This window comes from Orbicella faveolata, unplaced genomic scaffold (genome assembly GCF_042242905.1).
Source record: "Orbicella faveolata isolate gen_17 unplaced genomic scaffold, um_ofav_v1 contig_1, whole genome shotgun sequence".
Classification (NCBI taxonomy): Eukaryota; Metazoa; Cnidaria; class Anthozoa; order Scleractinia; family Merulinidae; genus Orbicella; species Orbicella faveolata.
Window position 1 is genome coordinate 18,872,317 of NW_028301536.1, and position 19,338 is coordinate 18,891,654.

At 39.2% G+C, this 19,338-nt stretch overlaps 2 protein-coding genes across 2 annotated transcripts; one reads left to right on the forward strand and one right to left on the reverse strand.

Annotated features, from left to right (window-relative positions):
• Positions 1–1,172: 1,172 nt before the first annotated feature.
• On the forward strand, positions 1,173–5,387 carry LOC110056924 (DELTA-thalatoxin-Avl2a-like). The gene is made up of 2 exons (XM_089282449.1): positions 1,173–1,243; positions 3,651–5,387. The coding sequence occupies exon 2, from the start codon at positions 3,728–3,730 to the stop codon at positions 5,165–5,167; it is 1,440 nt and encodes a 479-aa protein (XP_089138575.1). The 5' UTR covers positions 1,173–1,243; positions 3,651–3,727; the 3' UTR covers positions 5,168–5,387.
• Positions 5,388–10,879: 5,492 nt separating this feature from the next.
• On the reverse strand, positions 10,880–13,371 carry LOC110057006 (DELTA-thalatoxin-Avl2a-like). Its single transcript, XM_020763581.2, has one exon. The coding sequence runs from the start codon at positions 12,507–12,509 to the stop codon at positions 11,088–11,090; it is 1,422 nt and encodes a 473-aa protein (XP_020619240.2). The 5' UTR covers positions 12,510–13,371; the 3' UTR covers positions 10,880–11,087.
• Between the last annotated feature and the right edge of the window lie 5,967 nt (positions 13,372–19,338).

The following is a 19,338-nucleotide window of genomic DNA, read 5'->3' on the forward strand; positions in this document are numbered from 1 at the left end:
GGTTTCATCATATCCCTTACCGTAAATCGTCTTACCTCATTTTCCGCTGTGAAAATAACGGATCCAAAAAGTTCTTAATGTGTGTTTCTCTAAGCAAAAGTCAATTTGGGACCCCATTAGAAACTTTTTAAGAGGTCAAAATTTTAAGCGTTTGAAAATTTTACGCACAGAGCTCCGAGATGTATGTCCATGCTTCATAAGTAAGAACTAAATTAAAAATAGCCCTTGGTTGTTACGATTATTGGAAGATACAGTATCACCTCAGTCATATTGTTTCTGTTATTGCAGCGTCCGAATTGTTACCATATGTTCTCCGAAATCACAAGAAACGTGCTGCAAAAATTAAAGGCCCAAAATAAAACGGGTCTAATATATTTAGTGTTTAATAAAAATAATCACAAAATTTTCTGTAGCCAGTAATATTTTTTGTGACGAAAAATATTATTTGGTATCGCTATCTCTTTTGTTGACTATTTACACATAGAATCACTAGTTACATCGCAAACACGATTACAATGAAGATCCATTACAAATTATTATTCTGTTAGCAACTCCTCTTGTTTATTGACGTGGCTAACTTTCCATAGTATCACTTTGGAATGGCAAAAAAAAAAAAAGAAAAAAAAATGTTGTCTCTACGGCAACAAAATAAACAGGAATATTGAAAACTTATTCAGTATACATGTGGTAACTAAACCTGCTGTCTTGACGGCTGCAGGTTTTGTATATCACATTTTCTTATTTCTATCGCACAAGCAAAGTTCTACAAGAATGGGAATTACCCTTATAGCAATGATAGAGAGAAAATGTTACTTTTTTGGCATCGTATAGTCGATAAGCGCGTCTTACTTTCTCTGGTATATCACTCGAAAATACATAAAGAGAAAATGAAAGGTTGTACCAGATGAAAGGAAGCAATAGGCAAGTGAAATGTTTTGACGTGTAGCAATTTTTTTTCTCCAGTGGTACCAGCGAAAATATACTAATATGGAAGTGGGCGTCCTATTGAACTATTCAGTCAGTTCAAGATCTTCCTCCCTTTCATCCATGGATCCTCCCTTAGAAAAAGAACCTATCCACTTCTTACACAAACTTGCCCACTTGTCAACTATTCTTGAGGTAAGAATTTATAATTTAGGCAACAATGCCTTTGATTGCAAATAAAACGCGCCTCTCAGATCACACCATTGACATCAACACTCAGCAGAGATCAGAAGAGAGCAGAGCAGTACATAACCTGAAGGTTAGTAATTAAAGATTGCTTTTTTCCACCTTATATTGAAGGCTTACGCGCGTTATAGAGGTATTAGATCAAATTTTCAAAATAATTATCTCTTCCAATTTGATGTTTTAGTAGCTTTATGGTGACATGAACTTTCTTTTTGTTTTATCATGAGCGACACGTGAGTAACTTTAACTTTAACTGGCCAAAATAGGGGAGCTCAGCCAGAGAGTCGTTATCCGAACTAGGCATGGACAGAGAATTACAAACTTAAAAATGTCTGTCAAACTCTTTCAAACCCAAAACATGTTTTATTTGTACAATGTTTGACTTTATATATGGTTTGTAATTAAATGGCCCAAACCACCGACTAAAACAAAGACGAAGACTCAAAAAATTAAAAAAATAGTTTGACATAATATAATTGGCCCTCCCTAAAATTCGCGTCTCGCAGCTGGATTTTTTGCCAAATTCAGCTGGCCTCGCCCTCTCGACTCTTTCTTCAGTTTTTGATTTTTTTCTTTTGTTTTTGTCTCGCAGTCTCAAATTATTTTGTAAGCCTCCAGGGAAGTATAGAATTTTCCATTCGCCACTCCTAGATTTAGGAACAGATATATTCACCGTTTTAAGTTACATAAGCATGAATTTGTTCCTTCAAATTAACATTCACTTAAACGAAATGATGGCGCATGTAATGCTCGTTGCTCGTGTAAATCACAGGAATAATTTCACTTGTCGATTCCTCTTGAGACTGATTCTGTGTAACGACTAGGAGGGTGGACGGGTATAACTATCAGATGTCATCGGTGAAAATCTGGTTGTTAGTTTTGCTGTGTTCGTGATTTTTCAGTTTAAGTTTTAAGTCTAATCAGGGTGCCAATGGCACAGAAGTCCGCTTTCGTCCCGGAGGATGGACTCGCATATAAAAAGGACGGGAATGCTCATCAGAAAATTTGAAAAGAACCCCCTAAGAGATACCGAGAACCTGTTTTGTGGGCGTGGTATGAAATGGTTTTTGCCCCTAAGAGGTACAATTTTTAAAACAACACATTATATTTTGTCATGTTTTTTTCCGGCTCATTACCCTAAAAGGGACCGCAAAAGCTTCCGCTGTGGACTTTTTGAGGCTGAACATTCTAAGGAGTATCCAAACCACTTTTTAACCCCTGAAAAAATACGACGAGCACCCCATCATTTTTATCTGGGAGTCCTTCCCCGGGTTTTCGTTCATGGGCTAATTAACTTATTCAAACAAAATGAGGAATGGAAGTTTAAAACGCAGTGATCACTCACTTTTTCTTGTAAAAGAACATCTTTTTTTCTCTAAACGGCACATCTCGCTGAGCCACAATGGCTGCTATGATAAAAATATTCCAAGAATGATTCTTTAAGACGGCACAAAGAAACCAGATAGATGCCTTTTAAATCACGCTATAACTACTGTACAAGAACATCGTATTATCTTCGGAAGAGCTCCTGTTTGAAATACCTGGGATGACCATTAATTTTAATACGTCCATTTTGTATAGTAACTTCGGAAATCGTCGAAATTTGCACTCGCGTCAATTCACTTTGAACTCGTGTCACACTTTTTGCATTGGTGTTACATTTGAACTGCACAGCTCTTTACTAGTCATAATCGAGTAATTTTTTCAAGACTATTAGTAAAAAACCAAGAGGCCACCTCATTTTCTCTTGTAAAAAACCTATCCAGGTACCACCACGTAGCACGTACCACCCCCCCCCCCCCCCCCAGCTCCGTCCATCCTTTTTTGCTCTCGCTCCAATTTGCTCGCGGCCAGAATGCGGAAAAAGCTCTTCGTACGGAAACCGTGACTTAGTACCACCCTCGGAGAAATGGATAGTGGCCGCTTAAAAGGGTTTGGCCGCTAAATAGAGGTAAAAACAACAGAGAACCCTCACTGGGACTTTCATTACTGGCCACCTAAAAGGGTTGGCCGTTTAATAGGGGTTCGACTGTAGTTGTATTGTATGTCCCGATGCAAACGTTCGTATGAATGAGTTTTTAACAAACAACTGAAAGCTATCTTTTTACGCAGGTTACGATATTCGATGAACACTGATCAGCACTGAATTTTTTTCAGGCTTTAATTTCACAACTGCTTAAGTTGTGTGTATTACTGCGATGGTCAATCATGTCTTCATATCTTTCTCCGCAGTTCAAATATATGATCTTTCATATATTCATTTACATTCTTCATCATTACGGGTATATTACGAACTCACAATGTGACCAGCTCACAGTTCGCTTGATAGTTCAGGTGGCAGAGCACTGCACCGGTATCGTAGAGATCATGGGTTTGAATCCCCTTCAGGCCTGAAATTTTTTCAGGCTTTAATTTCACAATTGCTTAAGTTGTGTATATAACTGCGATGATCAATCATGTCTTCATATCTTTCTCCGCAGTTCAAATATATGACCTTTCATATATTCATTTGCACTGATCAGCACTGTTGTCCGTGAAGACAGCACATTCAGGAGCCATGTTTGTCCCCTTGATGGTTGTCATTTACCTGACAGCCACATTCTCATCCAGTACCACACGAGCTCAAGAAACTCTGAGAACGGGTGAAACAACGGAGATTGGAAAAGTCATCAACCTGGCAAAAACCAACTTGCTGGAGGACTTTAAGGAAAGCGAAGCAAGCGTTTTTGAGCCTTTCCCTTTGCCTTGCTACAGAAAGGAAAACCTAAACTTCTCCAGAAGCTATTTTGAATATTATGAGAGTACTAAGGCCTTTTTCTCAAAACTAGCCACCCAAGCTGGATTAGATGCCTCATTGCAGTCATCGTATTCACTGAGCGTCTCTCTCAGTAGTGTTACACAGAGCACAAGTTCAAGCGCATCGAAGGTGAGTGGAATTTCCTTAATTGTCGAGTCACTGACAGAAAAGATCCATCTAGACAAAGACTGTTTATATGACGAAAAATACAAGTTTAAGGAAAGCTTTCTGGATAAATTGAAAACATTGCCGTTGAAGATCGATGAACCCTGGGAACGGAATTCGTGGAGGCCATATTATGACTTCCTGGAGCTATACGGTTCCCATGTGATAACTTCCGTTACGCGCGGAGCAAGAATAAACCAAATGTCTTTTGCACGGAGCTCTAGATCTTACAGTCAACGAGAATTCCAGGTGAAAAGCTGCGTCTCGTTAGGAGGCCCCACATCTGCTGGAACGGTCGATGTCTCTGCGTGTGCAAATGTCAGTAGCAGTGAAGCATCTAGAACAAGCGATATGAGCACGACTGATAAACTGTTCATTAGAGGAGGAAGCAGGGAAACCCGTAGCAAGCTGTTACAGGGGAGGTCGAAGGAATTGATTGAGAAACTTATGAACGAAGCCGGAGACATACATTCCTCTGTACAGCACACCTTCAAAGAGCTCTGGACTGTTCTACAAAGTCGCTTCCCATCAGGATCACCCAACTACGCTAGAGGCCTAAACCTGAAAAACTTCTACCTCGGTTTCCTGAATTACGGTTGTCCCTTCATTGAAAATGGAGGACTCAAAATACAGAAATTCGACTACACCAAGAGGTCCAGCGAAATGTACCCAGAATTCGAGTGTACTCTTGCTGCAGAGGGTTGCCACAGCAACGACGACTGCCATTATGTTCCTATTTATTGCTCCTGTCGAGGCCCAACATGTGTCCACTACGAGTACAAGGAACAAGAAACAGGTGTTCCTAAGCAGATGGCCTTCGCTAACACCGAGCGAGACTGGGGATGGCATGGTTGTGACTGGAAAGTCCATGGGTCGTATTGTGATTGCTATAATGACAGTCGCAATTCACGGAGAGTTGTTTGGTCCTTACCCAGCAAAGATTACGTCGTACGTAAGCCGCCTAAACATGGCCGCCACCGCAAGGCAAAAGACCGAGGTCAGGGCCAAGCGAAAGGAAAAAGAAAAGGACTGTAATCTTCCGCATTACGCTCCATGTGATCACTAGAATATTGTAACGTAGGTATCAGTTGAAACAATTGCCGAGAGAAGAGGGTCCGTAGACTGAGTTAAAGCTGAATATCGCCGGACTACACAACTAATTTCCATTACACAATGTCAGCTATGTTGGATGGCAAAGCTTACTTACATGCAAAATCAGGTTTCTATTGTGAAATTAAAAATTGCATGAATGCGAGAGCTGTTTGAGTGATGGAAACACTAACATACCACTATAATTCAGGGATAAGGAGTCGGAGGGTTCGTGGTAGAAAGAGAGTCGGCTCCCAGAACAGTTTTTGCGTTAGTCGTGCAATAGTCCTCTCCCTAGTAAGTCTGTCTTAGAATATTGCTGCCGCACTAGGTAGTATTGCAACCTCGTTCGATGAGAGACCCTGGGAGCGAGGTTGGGAATATTGGCCCGAGGTCGTGGCCTACGGAAAGAATATCATCATACGTTGATACATTACTTTAGCCTAATATATCCAAAACACAAACGTCTTATCTTAAAGACAATACAGACTTGAAAAAACGAAAATAAGAAACAAACATTTCTTGTGTCAATGGACGGAGCAAGTCTGTTTACAAATATACCTCCAGACGAGGTATAGTTTGGGTATGCAGAGCGTACACGATCATTGACTCAAAAATAACCCTCCTATTCCCACTCAATTATCTCAGAGAAATGCTAAGACTCACTTTACAGGAGAATTCTTTCTAGTTTAACGGAAGAGAAGAACTATCTTCAAATACCTGGCACTGCCATGGGTACCAAAATATCCGTTGTCTTTGCAAATATCTTTAGGGGCGATATCGAGAGGCAATTTCTTTGCCAAAGCATGGTGAAACCAACAATCTGGAGACGTTATATTGACGACATCTTTTCGCTATGGGATGTTAGTAAATCTGATAAAGAACAGTTTATCAAACAAGCAAACTGACATATATCACGACCGTGACAACCAGGTTTACGGCTGAGATCTCAGACAGAGACTGAAGCTACATTTCGGAATACGGTTGTATCAAGAGAAAAGGTAAACAGCCTGTTGGGAAACCTCACTCATTTTCCTCTAACCTCCTACCGGGTTTTAAAAAAAGATTCGTGAAAGACGAAGCCGCGAGACTCCTTCCAACAAACTCTTCAAAATCAACATTCGAAGAGAGCATAAAAAAAACTAATAAATCAAGACTTGTTGCTAGAGGTTTTTCGAAGAATCTGATTGAAACTCTTCTATCATATATTAAATTTACAAACCAGACAGAGCTACGGAACAAAATTAACCTATTAACCATCAGCACTCAACCTAAAAAAAATGTCTCAGTGAGGAAATAGCACTTAATACAAGAAAAATATTTTCTACGACAAATTTTCAAAGAGCCACCTCTCCGGCATTTCTTTTTAAAAAGGAAAATCCTTGAACCATATTCTCGTCAACGCAAAACTGTAAAGAGGCAACATTGCTAACTGTACGTTTCCATCGTTAGAAGGAGTGTAGACCTCAGGGGCTGATTCAGGATTTTTCAAGGGGAGATGACTGGTACCTTGGGGTAACAGAATCAATTGGGCAAAAACAGTTTCACTAGAAATATAGCAATGGCACAAAGTAGAAATTATAATGAGGCACCTGTCCCGAGATCTAGAGTTTGCCTTTATTTCTGCCGTAATATTCACAAACTTTTCCATTTTATTTTATGTTTTGCTCCTATAAAAGGGGGGTGGCTAGCCAACTAATCCACCCCCCCCCCCTCTAAATCCGCCCCTAGGCCTGCCACTTCTTGCTACTCCCAACGGGAAGTTTGCGCCAACAAATACGCGGGAAAGCGAGTCACACAACTCCATACTAGTAATGCAACACTTTGGAGTGGTATACCACTGAATGTCCGACGAGTCACTTGTATTTCTCCGGTATGCGCACGAGCCTTCAGGAGAGTAGAAAATACAGTGGCTTACACAGCGACACACGTGCAGCGCATGAAAGGGAAGTATACTATGGCTTTCTTGTATTCTGAATAACTGTATTTTCTATGGTATAATGGCTAAGCCAATGAAAACTCTTGAATTTCATTATCCTATGATACAGATTTTAGTAAAAATTAATTCTAATTTTTACCACAATTGCTACTAATCTCGTAATCTGATTGGCTAATTTGCCGTTGTCGATAAGAGTCCATACAACGCTGCTCGCGTAAATGTGTCAAGCAATGCCTTTTTCAGCTCGCGGCCTGAAAAAACATTTTCTTTGACGTTGATATTGTGGTAAAAAACAAATCGAAATGTGGTTTAGCGTGGTCTGTACTCTTATCGACAACGATACGCGTCATCACAATTTGTTGTAGACTCACCCGTCTGCGCCTCGTGAGTCCAGAACATTTTGACCACTGTTATGACGCGTATCGTTGTCGATAAGAGTGCACACCACGCTTCGATTTGTTAAATCTCGCGTCAATAGCCACGATTACACACATTAAATGTTTTGTAACAAGCCATGTTTATGATGAATTAGTGGGGGTAAATTTTTAGAACATGAACGTGCAGAGCGAATAAGAAACGCACTTGAAATGTTGTGACTTCTTCAGGTGGCCTGTTTTAATAAGTCACGGAAGTCGCGCTAGTCGACGTCAACAACGTCGCTGCCGCGTTTTGAAAAAGTTTCTGACACAAGTTTGTTAACTGGCTGACGCGCCTTAAATGGGTACTATTTTAAACTGTTGCAGTAGCGCTAAGATTTCCATTCTAAGCAATGTTAGTTAGATAGAATCTCTCTGGAATGGATCGGACATACATACCAAAATTTGATAGTCGTCTTATCATGGGCAAGTTTAATTAGTACTTTACTGATGGTATAGCGAGTTTTCCTTACATGAAGTAGTAGCTTCATCCAGCAGGGACAGGTGATTTCCGATTTATATTGGACAGCACTGAGCAAATAAAAACTTTGAATGCTTGTACACGTGCCTTTCATAAATATCCAAAGCGCGCTAGTATAATATTTTGTACATGTGTGGCTTGGAGTGGCAACAACTACTTGAAATTTATTCAATCGAACGATGTAATACATTTATTATTTGAAAAGCTACAATAAAGTTTTGGAACCTACCTGGTATTCCTGTCTTGAAGCACTTTTGTGAGTCATCTGCGTAAATTTGTTATAACGCTCAGTCACGTACTACGAAAAGAGAGGTAGAGACAAAATACGACAACAAGGTTATGAGACACCAATGCAGTTCAGTCTGCTTCGAAAAGCTCATGAATGGTCGCTTAAAATCTAATGAACGCAGTTCAGCTGTACCTCTTGTTTTTCAACAGAGATAAATGTCTTGAGATGAGGGCGCGGACGCTAGATTCAAAGCTGTTCTCTCCATGTCATAATTTTAAGTATGAAACCCATGTAAATTTAAGCAAGCAACCGAACGTAATGGAGAATTCACCACTGTACAGAGGTCAGCATTAATTAAGAACTCGTTCTTTTTCAAAATGTAGGAGTTTAGGTTTATAACGATTATATCATTTGTTGGAATTTCCTAGATTGAAGAATAAAAATCACATACTAAATGCGGGCGAGTTCTTTGCACGCCAAAACTGATTTTATTTTAAGCAATGACATGTTTAGTAGTTACATAGTAGTTACGTTCATGTAAATGGTCTTTTTAAGTCCCGTGATGTTCTCACCTGAGAACATCACGGGACAGCAGCTTCTCATGACACCTTATTTGTTCAGTTGAGACACTGAGAACTTCTTTGAATTTGGTTTTATTTACTAGTTGTCCTGAAAACATAAATTACATTGAATGTGTTTCGATTTCTAGTTTTAACTAAGCTGCTCAGAAGGGTAAATATATAGTTCTAACTTACCATTGTTTTATTTCAAGTGCCCACTTAGTTTTAATAAAACCTAACCACCTTGATACTTAAAGAAAGGGTTGCATTTTGTTCAGGTTGTGACCTCGTAATATGTTTTATTTATGACGATATGGAGGGTAATTAGTCACAGAAGAAAATGATGTTAAAATTGGATAAGACCCCTCGATAACAGCACGAAACGATGAAAACACCCACTTTAGAATCTAGAAGGCGCTAAATCCGAATGCTATGCCAGGAGTCTTACTCGGATACTCCTCTTGACGGTCTGTTCGACGAAGAGAAATTGACACAAGTTATCTGAAACAGTCGAACCAGTTTCTTGCAACGTCTAGAAAATCTTTTTCATTTGTTACAGTTTGTAGGTCAGGTTTTATAACTGTTTTCTATTCTAAATGTTTAAGGCCTGGCTAAAATTGGAACCATTTTTGCGGAAACATTGTTGCGGAAGCAAATGTTTACCAGTTCAGCCGCGCGGGAAACATATGTTGCGGAAACAAATTTTGCTGCTCGGAAAGTTTCTGACGAGTTCTCGATTAATATTTAACCAAAAAAGCACGTATTGAAATAGCAAAAAAGTTAGAACTTTCTGTCCGTTGATTTACTAGCCGAAAATTAGGTTGAGACGCTCTGCGTTAAGTAGTTTGCTAAAATCCTTTTTCTCATGACCTCGTCAAGTCTCGCGAGATATCCAGGCTACAATAAAAGCTTTCCACGGCGCCTGAGAGTTTCAAGCACGTTACCTTGACATTGACGGGTTGAATCAAGACATGTCTATTGGACAACCTTGAATACTGGGGCATGTGAACGCTTGACCAGTATCCTGTCAGATTTGAAAAAAATTATTTCCTCCAAGATAACGCGAACATTTTATCGTCTGCATGCCACTGCCACGATAGGATGCCAGGGAAAATTACGAGGATGGTCGTCAGAAAGGTAACGAATCCCTTGTTTATTTAATTTTTCGCCTGGCTCTAATTCACTTTTTCCTCTAAGACGAACTAATTCTGTTTGACAATCTTTCATGTAATATCTCCTAAATGTCATTTATTCGTACATCAGGCTCCGATTCAGTTTGTCCTCTAAGAGGTGTCAGAGGTATCAATTCGGTGACTCAAACTTATCAGTTGTAATGGTGCTTTAATATCTCTGTTTAGTCTTGAAATAGTAATGCTCAAACTAACCGCTTTCATTGGCCTTACTCGTGATTTTCTTGAATTCCGTTTGGTGTAATTTTCCAACATTTTCACAATTCATCGAACCAGCAGCATAGGAATTTCAAAAACAAAGAATTAATAAGGTTTATTTTGGAACGTAGGAGGTTCAGAGCCACCTTAACTTCTCTATATCCCCTGGACAGAATATTTTTAAATTTTGTGAAAGTTGCCTCTTATCAATTATTAAATCATACTTAACACCTTTCGATAATAAAATACTGGAATCATCGAGCTCGTTTTTGACTTAATAGCACTTAAAGCTAAAACTGAGGGTGATTTTAGGAGATGAGAGAGATAGAGAGAGATAGTTGGTGCCAATTTCTTCCCTTGCAGCCAGAGGCTGAATTGCGGAGGAACCAGAGAGGTGAGATCGGACGTCAGCATATGAAGGCGCACTTTGCAGCCACTTCAGTCTATGTCAGGAGGTCATACTATTGCTATGGTAACCCTATTGAATCACAAAAATGATAGCAATGTGTTTGCCAATGGTCAGGCTATTTTTTGATACTATGGTTCTGATTGTAATTGTTATCAGACTGAACCCTTAAATAAATAGTTAACTTTTGACATTATTCTTAAAATACCAAGTCTGACTCAAGTGAATGCACTCTCAGATTCTCTTCCATCTTTTTTAACATTTATTAATTCAATCAAATCATTTGCTTGTCGACGATGAACATATTTTTAAGTTGTCCAACTCTGACATAATGGCAAAGATTACATGCATGTTTTAATCCTAGTTATTCTTTAACTTCAGATGGGATCATTTAAATGATTACTTATCACCGCAAGTGGACAAGTGGAAGATTAATTTCGTTCTAACTCAGTTCGGTTTCTTCTGGGCTGCGTCCTTTGTTGTCTGACGGTAGCCGCCATGGCTAGCTGCTTTATGTGTTGGGCAATCTCTGCTGGGCAAGGACCATACAACTTTCCGCACATTACGATCTGCGTTTTTGCACTCACAATAGGACCCTGCCGCCTTCCAACCGCAACCGCTCCATCCCCAATTTGTATCGAAATTTGCGTAGGCAGTTTCCTTTTTGGAGCCATTGTCGTGCGTCTCAGTTTTGTAGCGAACACAGGACTTTCCATGGCAAGAGCACCAAATGGGTTTGTAATGGCAATCGTTGTTGGTTTGACAGCCCTGTTTAGCGAGGGAACATTCAAATTCAGGGGAAGTTTTAGAGGTACTGGCGGAGTAGTCGAATTTCTGGATTTGAACTTTTCCACCCTCAACGTGGGTGCACCCATAGTTCAAGAAGCCGAGAAAGTAGTACTCCAAGTTTAAACCTCTGATGTGGTTGGGTGATCCTGTTTGGAAACGACTTTGTAAAATGTTCCAGATTGCAACAAATGTGTGCTCAATGGATGAGGGTTCGTCGCTGGCTTCATCCAAAAGTTTCTGAATTTCTTCGACCGACCTTGTCTCTTGGTCCAAAAGCTTGTTACGGGTATCGAGACTTCCACCCAAAACGAACACTTTGTCACTCGTGCTGATCCGGCTTGCTTTAGATTTTTCACTTTCAGCTATGTCTGCACAAGCTTTGAAACCCAATTCTCCAGCAGCTGTGGGACCAGCTAAAGAGAGACAACTTTTCACCTCAAAATCTCTCTCACTGTAGGATTTTGAACTCTCCGCAAATGTCATTTGTCTGAAACTAGCTCCAAGTGTAACGGACGTAATGACGTGGGAGCCGTATGTCTTCAGGAAACTATTATACGGTTCCCAGGAAGACTTTTCCCAGGGTTCTTCAATTTTTGCCGGCAAGTCTTCCAAGTCTGCCAGAAATCGGTCTGTTAAGCTCGCTTCATCACCTTCTAAGCAGCCTCTTCTCACCAGGATCTTTTCGTTTATTGCCACCGCGTTTAAAGACATTCCACTCACTTTATTGGTCTCTGAACTTTTGCTCTTTGTCGCAACCTGTAGAGAAACACCCAGAGTATATGAGGACTGCAACGACACGTCCAATTCTGATTGGGTGGCCAAAGACGAGTAAAAGGCTCTGCTATTTTCATAATATTCCATGAACTTTCGTGAGGATCGAATCTTTTTGGTTTCATCAATGAAGCATTCTCGTTTGAAGGGCTCAAAAATGGTTCTCTCGAGCTCTTGAAAATCTGCAAGGAGGTTGGCTTCCCGAAGATCAATCGCTTTTCCCAACTCCGCGATTTTGCCAGCGCTAGGGGCACTTGTGGATGCGGATACGAACATCAGGCAAGTGAACAGGACAAAGGGGGCAAACATGGCTCAGTTTTCCAAGGACACTCAAGGAGAAGTGGTTACGATTACAACACGACCTGCGAAGAAAAGAAATCGCATATGTAAGAGTACAGTGGAACTCCCGTAATTCTGACACCGGCCAATTGGATGTAATAAAATGGGCACTGTTCACTCACTAACTTTGCTGTTCTCTCAATAAAAGTGAACAGAGCTAAATTAATTTGTTTCTTATAACAATTTGTCGCGGTTTTTTTTAATTTTTTAATTTTTTAATTTTTCTTTTATTTTTATAGAAGGTATATTTTTGAGTGAGCCATGATTTACAGAGGAGAATCTCGAGAAATCTAGCTCGTTCGTATACAATAACTAACTCTCGTCATCTAGGGAGAGGCATCACGCGCTATAGAAAACGTTCTTGAATAACGGTCTGTAATGTCTGGTGGGCGGTGCTGTCCATGAAATGCATGGGAGGGGGGTCTTCAAACGAGAAGTGCTTAGGAATGCTGGGAACCGTTATGTGCCACCGTTATGAGCAGAATGATCTTCTAACTTAAAACGTTTTGTTCTTTTACAAACCAGTTTCTTTTCTATATGATATAGGGCGTCTACACAAAGGGAAGGAAATAATATACTACCTTTATTGCACCACCCAATTCTCAGAAGAAAAGATACGAATGGGGTATGGTGATACTGTACGGGTCCGCAAATGATCCCCAAATTGAACCGCAAATGATCCCGGACCGGAAATGATCCCCATATTGGACCGCAAATGATCCCGATCAAAAAATAAGGAATGGCATGGATGGTGGGATGGTGTGGATAGGGAATTGGCGTACGTGAATACCGATGTTTTTATTAAAGCCATCTTATAATTATAATGGCTTACAACTTGGTTTTTTTTTGCATACTTTCGACTAAACTTTGTTGCTAACTACGATGTTATGAATATCACCACTCAATCATCAAAACACGACTTGGCTTACACTTCTTTGCAATTCTCAGTAAAATTATGATCAGTGCAACACACGCTACATATCCTCCTTTGTTAAACATTGATATTTCGGGGTTATAGTTAAATCACATTTTATCAACCATTAACGCCACTCGTCTAAAGTTTTAAACTAACCATGAAGCAACTATTATGGAAGACGCTGTCACCTGAGTAGACCCACAAGCCTACAACGCTTCATCGCTCTGTAAAACATCTAGTGTGTAGCACTGGAAATTTGAACAAATTTATTTTGTAATTTTTACTTGGTCGTATTTTGGCTTTAATTCCTCGGAAATGACTACTTGAGTATTCTAAGAAGCCAAAATTCCAAGCTATAGTTATGAAGTTCAGCTTCATGACCACGCAAGGCCAAGGCTTGCGCTTCGTTTTGTCAATTAGCTGTTTGATAGATGTTTGATACTATCGCCACCGGCATTTCGAGAATGTTTACAAGTATGTGTTTTTCTAAGACTTCTAATTCAATAGATCGTCTTCATGTGACATGTTTTTATCCTCATCAGGCATAAGAGGCGGTATATTTATATCTGTTTACAATTAGCGTGCTTCGTTTGGAAACCAGAGCATTTTGAATTTCAGGGTTATGGAGCTGGCGTGACACAAGGCTACGATTGAGTTTGTTGAAAAATATATACTTATCTCATGATTTTGAGCCTTTTTAGAAGTTAGAGCATTAGGAAAAGTGCTTCTATAAATGCTTGTTTGTTTAGTACTGATAATCAGTCGCCTAGAAAGCCAAAGTAAGTTCCAAATGTTTACACTATATTCCGGCCGCCACATTGGTGTACCACGGATGTGCGTACACCAACATGGCGTTTTGTTACTGGACTCTGTAAATTTCTGGGAAAAATTTGCGACGAATATCTGAAGTTTGGGGAAACGCACAGGCCTAAAACTTGGGGAAGTGTCTTATTTAGTTATCTTCTACAGCGTACATCACAATTTCTTACCTTTTTCCATTGGTTGGTTTTGGATTTATTATTTTCTTTTTATTGCGTGACAGTGAAAACGATCTGTACCCTTCGAAGAACAAAACAGCAACTGTGGAATATTTTTTTTGCAAAATGGTAAAATATGTTTTTTAGTTCATTATTTTTGTACATGTTCTCACCTTCCTCTGATATAAATCCATGCCATTCCTTATTTTTTGATCGGGATCATTTGGGGTCCAATATGGGGATCATTTCCGGTCCGGGATCATTTGCGGTCCTGGGATCATTTGCGGACCCGTACAATACTCTAAGTATTTTAAAATGAACATGCCAAAACGAAACAAAATATAACACATCCAAGTGTGAAAAAAAAAATAGTTATTACAAAAAATGCAACACTAGTAATTATGCTGTAAACCATAACATTTGACACTTATGACTGATTCCATGGGAAATTAGCTTCCTCCTGTTTGAAGTCAATCCTGGCCGAGTTTAACCTTCCACTTTGTTGTGTTTTCGCCAGAGCGAAACCGTCTTCCAGTAAAAAGAAAACCTTATTTACTGAAAAGATATTGCGGCTCACCGATCGTTTTGGAACAAAAGACAACGAGCACATGGAACACCTGCTGACCGAAATGGCAAGGTGCGTTTTGATTTGACACCTGGGCTCTCACGTGATGTCAGGTATAATCACTCACTGGACAAAGTTCATGTTGTCAGTCAACTAAAAATTATTGCAAAGTTCGATTAAATGGGATGAAGTTGTTTCCCGAGATTTTTCAATTAATGTTTTTCTGTTTAGGAGCGTCAGGAAACATTGAGATCCGAGGGAAACAAAATTAACCAGTTTTACGAGGTAAGGTTAAGTCCGCATACAGGCCAAGAGGCCTATCAGGCCGGCGCTTATCTCCGATTCTGTGGCGTGGAGCGACTAGGAGTATTTCTACTCTCCCTGGATGGGATGCTAGTCCATCGCAGGGTTGCCCCCAGCATTATACTCGCCTGTATCCATTTATACACCTGGGCGCGAGAGAGGCACTGTCTTGCCCAAGAACACAACACAATGTCGCCGGCCAGGGCTCGAACCCGGACCGCTCGATCCGGAGACGAGCACGCTAACCATGAGGTCCCCACGCCTCCCACGTTTCACGAGGTACAAGCAGGTTATTTCGTGATATTTTAATGTAGCAAAACAAAGGCATTAGGAGATTCACGTATATCGGCGGTCATCAGTCAACATTTGAGGGTCACAGTGGACTGTTACGTTCTAATCTACTTTTAATTGAGTCACTCACTTGAATTGTGTACGTTTACCTGATCTAAATTTCACTATAATGTAGGATCTTTTCTTGCTTATAGTCGTACGCTATGTAATGATCGTCTTGAGATAACACTGAAATCCTCCAGAGACGCATGGTCTTCAATGTGCCTTATTTCGAAAAGAACATGGTGACGCCCATTTTTTTCACTTTTTAGAAAATTAGAGTTGTTCTTTGCCTTACTGCATGGCTAGTTTTTAAAAAAATCTGTCCGTGGAAACACTTTGGGCGCGCTGAAACAAAATCAGGCTTGGCTATATTATGAACTCACAGCGTGACCAGTTCCTAGTTGGCTGGATAGCTCAGCTGGTAGAGCACTAGACCGGTATTTGCAGAGATCATGGGTTCGAATCTTGTTGAAGTCTGTTAAGTTGTGTGTATATAACTGCGATGATCATTCATATCTTAACATCTTCCACCGCGGTTCAAACCGTTATGATCTTTCACATACTCACTTGCATTCTTCACCATCTACGGGTATATTAGGAGCTCACAGTGTGACCAGCTCCCCAGTTGGCAGTTGGTAGATCGAGTACTGCTACTGCAATTCGTAGAAGTCATGGCTGTTTGAATCTCATTCAAGCCTGAATTTTGTGTTTCAGGTTTTGTGTACATAACTGCGATGATCGTTCTTGTTTTTACATCCCTCTTCTCAGTTCAAATATATGATCTTTCACATATTCACTTGCAGTTTATGGTTCGTATATAATCTAGCACCCGTACAAATGAAAACAAGTGGCAAGAATAGTAATTTTGGAAGGTAAATTCTTTAACAGTTGAAATAAGAAGACTGAACTGTAAAAAGGTCTCAACCTTGACCAGAACTACTAAGTTTTCCGTGCGACCTTCCTTTTGGTGGCTAGGAAAAAAAAATCAGAGCTAATATTCAGTGTAATCATTGATTATTTTCAACAAATGTCCGACTCAGCCAATAAGTGGAAAGGTCAGCAATTTTCCAGTGGAAGGTCCAAAAGAAATTTAACCGACTATTGTAATTAAGTGAGACTATTAGCATTTAAAGCAGGATGCAAAAGGGTTCTAAGTTTTTCTTTTCTGTTGTGATTTTTTTCCTTAATTGCGTTTTGGCTTATCATGGTCTAGCATAGGCGGCATGTTTCTGAAGAAATCAGGTAACATTTGTGCGAAAGGGATAAGAAAAGTAATTTACTTTCAAACGCTTTTCAATAGCTCTTTAGCTCCAAAAGTTTATATAGCGCTTTGTTTTCTACGCATAAAAGTTAAACAAAAGAAACTACTAAAGCCTAATCACCATTCGTTTCTTGATTGGATCTTTAAGGATGTTTTAAAAAGCCTTTGATTTTTCAGTGATATTCGTTATTTCTGGATTGGATATAAACAGCAGCTAACTCGCATAGAAAAAGTTGGGTTTTCTCTCAGTCACGGCCATTAATTTACTAATTCGTTGTTGAGATAAACGCCTCAGAAGTATATCAGTCAGATAATAGCATAAAAAATTAGGAAAATGACTGAATTACTGGAACTTGAGATGCTGAGTTAGCCTTGAACAAAAAATTGAAACTATGTTAGGTATCATTATTTTCTACCAACCTTAGAATTCTTGATCCTTCCAATTTCTCTTGATCTGTGTTGCTTGGGCTCTGATACGAACTGAGATGTGGTTTTGCTTTCACAGAATATAAGGCGTCGATTTAAAACTCTAACCTCCTACATTCCTCCTACATTCCTCCCACATCAATTGTTGGAAGAAGCGGATTGGCTCTCTAAAACAATGTTTTTTGAAATTTAACGGTTAATGGAGAAAACTAAATTTTTTATTGCCAGCCATTCTTGATAAATAATTTTTACTAGTACCCACGTTGTGTCGTAGTCATTGTGCGTTCTAAAGGCATCTCTCCAATCCAAAATATGCGTTTAATTCCTATCACCCGCTGCTTAAATTAAATAATTTAAAGAACGGTTTAAGAAATTATTCCAATAGTTTGCTAGATAAACTGATAGAGTTTCTCTTTCTTGGTTTTTGTTGACTTTTTTTCTCCCTTGAAATTGCATAAAATATAAAGGAAGCTGAAATAGTTGATTTATACAAAAGGACTTGATCTGTTATGATCATTCCCTTCGAACATTAATGTGGGATGGTAACCTTATTTTTCAGTTTCACGGTCGACCTAACGGTGTGTAATGATTTGATTACATAGCAAACCAGCAATGAACGCTTTTAACGGTTGAAAAGATTCAAATGCGACACCTAAAGGTATTATGTCGCCTACAAAATAACTTTGAATAAACTTGTTTCTCTGATTTAATCTAGTTTTCCTAGAACACCAAGCAAAACTTCTGTGGTCACTGATTTAACCATTACAGGGCAACGCAAAACCACGGATACTTTACAGCATTTACTTAATTGTCCTCTTAAAAAAGACCTTAAATGAACACATGACGTATGTGACCATTGAAATTTTAAAATTTTTAAAATCAATTCTTGGAAATTAATTTTAGGTTGAAAAATATCAAATACCCCCAAAACCAAAGCGACGGACCGACATTTTTGAAGCTTTTGTTTTTCTTTTTACAAATAACTCATCTTAGCCAGTATTTGCACCAAAGCGTAAAGAGGAATGTAACAAATCTCTTTGCTTCTTGCATAAGTTAGCCAACATGCTATGACACTGAGGTTGAATTAAAATTTGATGGTAATGTAGTCCTTAAGGGGTTGTTTTTCATCCCAACGATAGATAAATTTGTGTTTTATTTGACTGGTTCCCCACCCCTTAGTTTTTTAAAAGAGCCACAAAAATTATTTTTGCATTTTTATTGCAGTGGCATCATTCGAGATCTTGTATTTTAATTCCATTCTTAGGAATATAGACCATTAATTTTTCAACAATGAAAAACAAAATGAAACAAAAGCTCACATGTTAAGACAGGGTGGCAAGATCCCAATACAAAGGGGAAAGTAAAAGAAGGTCTTACTCTAACAACGAAGGTTTCTATATATAAAAAAAAAAACTGTTGCCCAAAGCGATGGGTAAGGCCGCCGTTTAAACAGTGGGGTTGTCGTTGAAATCTCGCGTGGATTGTCCCATGATGTTTTCCGTAAAATACTCGCAAAGCTTCAGACCAAAGAATCTAGCTTGAAGTTTTTTTCAAGGATTCTCCAGAGTCTAAGCGAATTTATATTATTAGCATGTGGACCTAACCTCTACTCATGTCAAATTCCAAAATCATTTCTCCAGAAAATGACTACAAAAAATACATACCATCTTGAACCAGTTATCAGTCCTCTCAGACAATTAAATGCGTCCCCACGGCCACTCCCCAGTGTGATAACGGCTTGTCATCTTCATTACAAAACGCTATATCTAGTATCAACAACTCAGGTGACATCAGAAACGTGCTAAGGCGGATCGCAAGATTTGTGTCTATTACAAATGCTACTCTACAATTATTATTATTATTATTATTATTATTATAATTATTATTATTATTATTTTTGTATGTACGTGTGTGATGTCTTGAGGAGGAGGTAAGGCAATTTAGAATAAAAACAACTGCATCCAAGTAGTATTGCCAATAATGCTTTCAAATGAAATTGACCGAGAACTCTTTGAAAA